The 5,776-nt window shown below is 36.4% G+C and overlaps 1 protein-coding gene across 2 annotated transcripts in view; it reads left to right on the top strand.

Annotated features, from left to right (window-relative positions):
• DOCK11 (dedicator of cytokinesis 11) overlaps window positions 1-5,776 on the top strand; it is a 199,102-nt gene that overhangs the window by 109,390 nt on the left and 83,936 nt on the right. Inside the window, exons 22-26 of one of the 2 annotated variants that reach the window (XM_012653552.1) lie at window positions 287-433; window positions 2,058-2,141; window positions 2,956-3,067; window positions 3,562-3,600; window positions 5,402-5,580. In XM_012653552.1, coding sequence (XP_012509006.1) covers window positions 287-433; window positions 2,058-2,141; window positions 2,956-3,067; window positions 3,562-3,600; window positions 5,402-5,580 — 561 coding nt within the window. The remainder of the gene's footprint in view (window positions 1-286; window positions 434-2,057; window positions 2,142-2,955; window positions 3,068-3,561; window positions 3,601-5,401; window positions 5,581-5,776) is intronic. The other variant, XM_012653550.1, reaches the window with a different exon arrangement.

Raw genomic sequence — 5,776 nt, 5'->3', positions numbered from 1 at the left:
AAAAATGTATTAATAAAAATAAAAGGATTTGTTCTGTAAAATTTGGATTCAGTCAAAAGCCTGCACTTAAGGACCTAGAAGGCCACAGGTTCCTCACCCCTGGTCTAGACAGTTCCTATAATGATCTAAAGTATACATTGAACTAGTGATGTCATTTTTAAATTGGGAGAAAAATTATACCTCAGTTTTAGAACATACTTATATATAGAATGTGTATGAAGATTAAAGTGGCAATTGATTTAGACGTTTCAGAACTGACTTTTTTTCTCTGCCTACTTAATTTAAGCTTCCCCGAGGCCAGAGATTTCCTGAGGCGTATCACCATGTCTTACATTCACTGCTTCTTGCAGTCATTCCCCACGTGACTATTCGGTATGCAGAGATTCCCGAGGAGTCCAGAAATGTGAATTATAGTTTGGCTAGCTTCCTGAAGGTGAGTTAAAGGCAGCCAGAACATGGTAAGGAACTCTTCTTCACTGATAGGGTCATGAAAGCCAAAGAAAAAAAATACCCACGTTCTAGAGACTCAGCTAGATCTTTATAAGGCTATGAGAGTAACTCTTTTGACTGAATTCATGGATCAATTTAGCAAAATTTTGGGTTTTTTTCCCCCACTGAAATGGCTCATTAATTAAACCAGAGGACCCACATGGGTGGCTCAGCCAGAAGCAACGTTTTGCTTGTTGTACATAATGTTTTTAATCGTATTTTAATTGGAATGCTTTTAGATGGGGCACATACTTTTTAGGTTGCCACAGTCCCTGCCACTATTTATGATACCCCTGACCCTCTTTATGATTTTACATTGCTTCTCTGACTCTTATTGGCTTTTGGCTTTGCATCTTTTGAACTAAAGCAACACGTTTGGTGTTGTAACCACAGTCTACTTGTTGTCATTGTGTGGCAAGTTTAGGATATGTGGAAAAAGAGCTGAAAAAGCCATCTGGTGCCAGATGATGGAAGGCCTTGAATGTCAAGTTAAGGAATTTGGATTTTGATTCATATGCAATGGAGAAATGCCAAAGATATTTTGGAGGATAATTTTATGGCTGGTATAATGGATGAGGCAAGGAAGAGACCAGAGTAAGGGCAACCAATTAGAAAACCAGTTGTCTACCTGGCAGAGTCCACTCATCTTTTAGGCTCAGCTCTTCCCTAACCTTCCCATGCAGTGTTGTTTACCCTTCCTTTACACACTTCTGTGGCACTGTTACTGTGTTGTGTTTTAATTATTTGTTTGTTTATCTTCACCATTAGACAAAAGTACGGACCGTGTCTTATTCAACTTTGTGTTTCTGTAGAATGTCATATGTTGTCTCATAGTAGGTCCTCCAAATGTTTGTTGGATGAATGAATAAATGAATATAAGCCTGGCTCAGTAATCCAAGTGAGAAGTAATGAGGGGCTGCCCCCGGTCAGTGGCAGATGAAGTGGAAAGGGTGAGATATGAGATACGTGCAGCTGATTAATCAAGTAGTGAGTTCTTTGTATTTCACAGAAATATTCTAGGCCCTGTGGAGGATATAAAGAAAAAGAGATAGTTCTTAATTGTCCAATCTAGGTGAGAACACAAGAAAATAATAAGTAAAATACAAGCTAATAGAGAATAAAGTATTTAAAGGGACCCACAGACTAAGGTGGTTGAGGAAGATGGGACTTCATGAGAACTTTGAAGAATGGGCGGGATTAGAAAGAAGTAGTGATGGAATTGTTAGGCCTGTTGCGAGTAAAGACCCAGCGGTGGGGGAATACGCAACGCATCTTGAGAGGACAATAAGTCAATGAGCTTTATTGGAAAATAAAGCTGGAAATGTAAGTTTTGACAAGATTGTGAGTGTGCTTGAATGCTAAGCTAAGGAGTTTGAAATTATATTAGAGGCCATCGGGAACTGTTGAAAGCTTTTGTCAAGGAGGTGTCTGAAAGCTATTATTCTGTTATCTATAAAAAATGAAAATGTCATCTCCTCAGTGTGGTACAAATTTAAAAATTTTAAAAACTTAACATGTTCAGACTGTAGACTTCTATGCAACTGTTTATTTTGTTTTGGTTTCTACAGCGCTGTTTGACACTAATGGATAGAGGATTTGTTTTCAATTTGATAAATGACTATATATCTGGATTCAGCCCAAAAGATCCTAAGGTAAGTTACAAGGACATGATTGTAGTACATATCAGACATTCGAACATGAGACCAGGGATGACATTCATTCTCCTATGGAGGATTTAGAACTGCTGTTTTCATTTAGGTACCTTGAATGTAGCCATACCCTAAAGCAGGGAATATTGGACTGTATTTTGGGGGTCCCCAAGACCACCTACATGTTCAGTGATTTACTAGAAGGACTCACAGACTCAACATATAGTCATAATGACACTAAAGTTCATGAGAGTGACATGATAAGGGTACTCAGCTGAATCAGGAAGGAAAAGACATCAAATGGGGTTGGTAGCAATCCCCGTGCAGGCTTTCTGAGCTCTCTCCCTCTTGTGAAGGGTCACACAGAACACACCCTTCCTCCCTCAGTAAAAATGCACTTACATACGTGCAATATTTCTGTTCAGGGAAGCCTGTTTGAGAAATGGAGTTTAGGGTTTTTATTCGGGGCTGGTTATGTATTGGAGGCTAGTCAAAATTCCAAATTCTCAGAAAGGAAAGCAAACCAGGCGTTCACCATTAATCACATTGTTTGTACAAACAGTCTAAGAAGGCTGGCACAGAAGATGCAACCTTATCGTGTAGGGAATATTTCAAAATCCCAATTTCTTGGATGCTAGCCAACCAGTAAGCCTTTTTAAGGATAGCAGTCTCGGGCCTGCTATGTTAACTCTCTCCGGCACAGGTTGCATCTCAAGGTATGCTTAAAATACCAACCACTTCTGTTGTGAAAGTGAATGTTCTATATTAAATTATTAAAATAGTAAATGCTTACTAAATATCAGTGAATTCCATTTAGGTTCTGGCTGAATACAAGTTTGAATTTCTGCAAACAATTTGCAATCACGAACATTACATTCCTCTCAACTTGCCAATGGCATTTGCAAAACCTAAACTGCAGCGGGTTCAAGGTATGTATTTGCATTTTCCATCATTTGGAATATTTCCCCCCCACCTTTTTTTTGCAAGTGCTAGTGTAGTATAATGTTTTCTAGTTAAATCAGTCACCTTGAAGGTAACCTCAGAATTGTTACTATCTAAATATAGGTCCATTAATGGTATTCTGCATTTCCTTCATATAGTATCAGGGGTAGTATTCAAAGTATGAAGAAATCGGGTGTGTTACATGGATTGCTGTTTAAACATCGATGTCAGATAAAATTTGCTCTCTGTAGTAGTGTTTGGAATCTTATATGAGACTAAGAAAAAAACATAAATGCATTTTTGCTCAAAGTATCAAAAAATAAATGTAAAGGCAGAGTAAAAGAGTAACATGTATGTACTAAATTTATGAAATATCTTCAGTTATCTCCATTGCTAGTTTTATTGAATGCTTTGTTGTGTAGCACTATTCTTATGTTACTATGTTTTTTATTTGTCCCTTTTCTTTTCATATATTAATTAGATTTTTTTTCATTTGCGGTGGACCGTTTGACTCCAGTAGGTAGGTTTAACTCGGTTCACTCTAAAGTAGTTTGCTGTTTTTAAACACAATTGATTAGATGAACGGCTAAGATGGATGGGGGCTTTGTTGCTTTTCAAATCCTTCCTAGCCAAAATGAGGCTTTAGTTAATGAACCAAGAAAATCTAGGAAGCAATGTGTTTGTTGACTTTTCAAATAAGCTTGAATGTTGCTAGACAATCAGCTTTAAAACATCTGGCCTCAAAACACAAGTTCCTGCTGTAAGCCAGCGTAGAGGCAAGGATGGGGGCTGCAAGGTATCTGTTTTTTAAGTGTGTCACCTCTCTCCGGCTTGCCTGCTTTTCTCTGACCCTGTTTAGTGACTCCTCAGCCACAGTTTTGAAGGTGTGGATGAAACCACCTGATTGGATTTATTCAAATAACTGAAGTAAAAAACTCATTACCATTTGCAAAATCTACCCAGTTAAGGCCACCTTGGTTAGTCAGTCCTGGCCCTTATGCATAGAAAGTGATGGGGGTTCACAGAAGAGCATGAGCCATGCCTTGGTCTCTAGGGAAGTATCAGCTGAGCAGTGGTTTTAGTGATGGAATTACAGCTAGGGAAAATTGAAGAAAAAATATTTAAAAATGATAGCACCCCTATTCAACTACCCCCTTATTAGATTCTGAGCATGTATAGCTCACATATTTCACCCAGTATTAATTGATAGCTATGAGGGAGTCAGGGAAAAGAAAGGGCAGACAGATCATCAGGAATTTAGGATTAAATTGACTACTCACAGCATTCATTAAGTCTTAACTGAATATACAGCATTATATTAAGTTCTGGAGAGGCCAAAAAAAGAAAACATGTTCTTCAGCTTTATGGCCTAACTAAATTAAATAGGAGGGAAGAGGAAATAAAGATAGTAGAAATCTACAATAGAAATGATTAAACTTGGTTGTGCACAATGGTGGGCTCCTGTAGTCCCAGCTACTTGGGAGGCTGAGGCAGGAAGATTGCTTGAGGACAGGAGTTCAAGGCTGTAGCTTGCTGTGATTATATAGTGAGACCTCGTCTCTAAAATTAAAAAAAAATTACTAAACTTGATCACCATCCCCTATGAGTAGCTATAAGGCAAGTCTTAACCAGTATATTAACATCTGAAATTTAAGATAGACCTAGAGTGTAAAAGAGAGTGAAAGACATAGTTTGAAGTGATGATTTTATGAAATGAAAGATTTATATTTGAGCGATAATGAATTGGAGTGGGATGAGGCTGTTTTTCTTATTGTTCTTGTATCCTATTTATAATATATTCAGGCCAATATGTGATGTTTACTAAAACCGTCAATACTTAATACTGTTAGAATGGTTCAGTTGTCTAGATTCTCTTTCTTTTCCCACTTTACAAGTATAAATGGATGAGTAAATCAAACATTGTTGTACAGAATTATCCAAATTTATAGTTGTAACAAAATCTCTTCAGATATAAGGAAATGTGTTAAAACATTACCAAATAAAGAATTATTTTATTCTATGTGCTGTCCTAAGACTTCTAAGAGTTTAAAGGAATCTAGGAAAAAAGAAAGAATCTAGGGACTTTCTTGCTAACTGAAATTATCGTTAAAGCTATCATCTAGCCCTAAGTATGAATGCTCCTGTCTTGTAAAAGTTTGCATGCTTATTCTAGATGATAAAAGAATTGCTCGGATTCATTAATAATCAAAATTATAGTTCTTGCTAGCATGATTACATATTATTAAATAATACAGTATTTTATTGTATTGTAATATTTTGAATATTTTTATAAATGAGTTTTAAATTTCATTGTACTGCAGATTCAAATCTTGAATACAGTTTATCAGATGAGTATTGCAAGCATCACTTCTTGGTTGGTTTACTGCTGAGGGAAACTTCCATTGCTCTTCAGGACAATTATGAGATCAGATATACAGCTATCTCTGTCATAAAGAATCTTTTGATAAAACATGCATTTGACACTAGATACCAGCACAAGGTAAGGATGTCCACACAGTCATTATCATCACATTAGTAAATTTCTACTAAGACTTTTTTTATTCAAGACGAAGTTTGCAATAAGGAGCATAATATGAACATTGATGAAAACTTATTTTTACAAATAAGATTTGTTTCTGTTTCAAATCATTAGGTTTTAAAAAATACTATTTAGTTAAGTGTTAAAAATTGTTTTT

Source organism: Propithecus coquereli, unplaced genomic scaffold (assembly GCF_000956105.1).
Source record: "Propithecus coquereli isolate 6110/MARCELLA unplaced genomic scaffold, Pcoq_1.0 Scaffold422, whole genome shotgun sequence".
In the NCBI taxonomy this organism is placed as follows: Eukaryota; Metazoa; Chordata; class Mammalia; order Primates; family Indriidae; genus Propithecus; species Propithecus coquereli.
The sequence above is the reverse complement of the archived record's forward strand: the minus strand, read 5'-3'. Positions and strand labels throughout refer to the sequence as shown.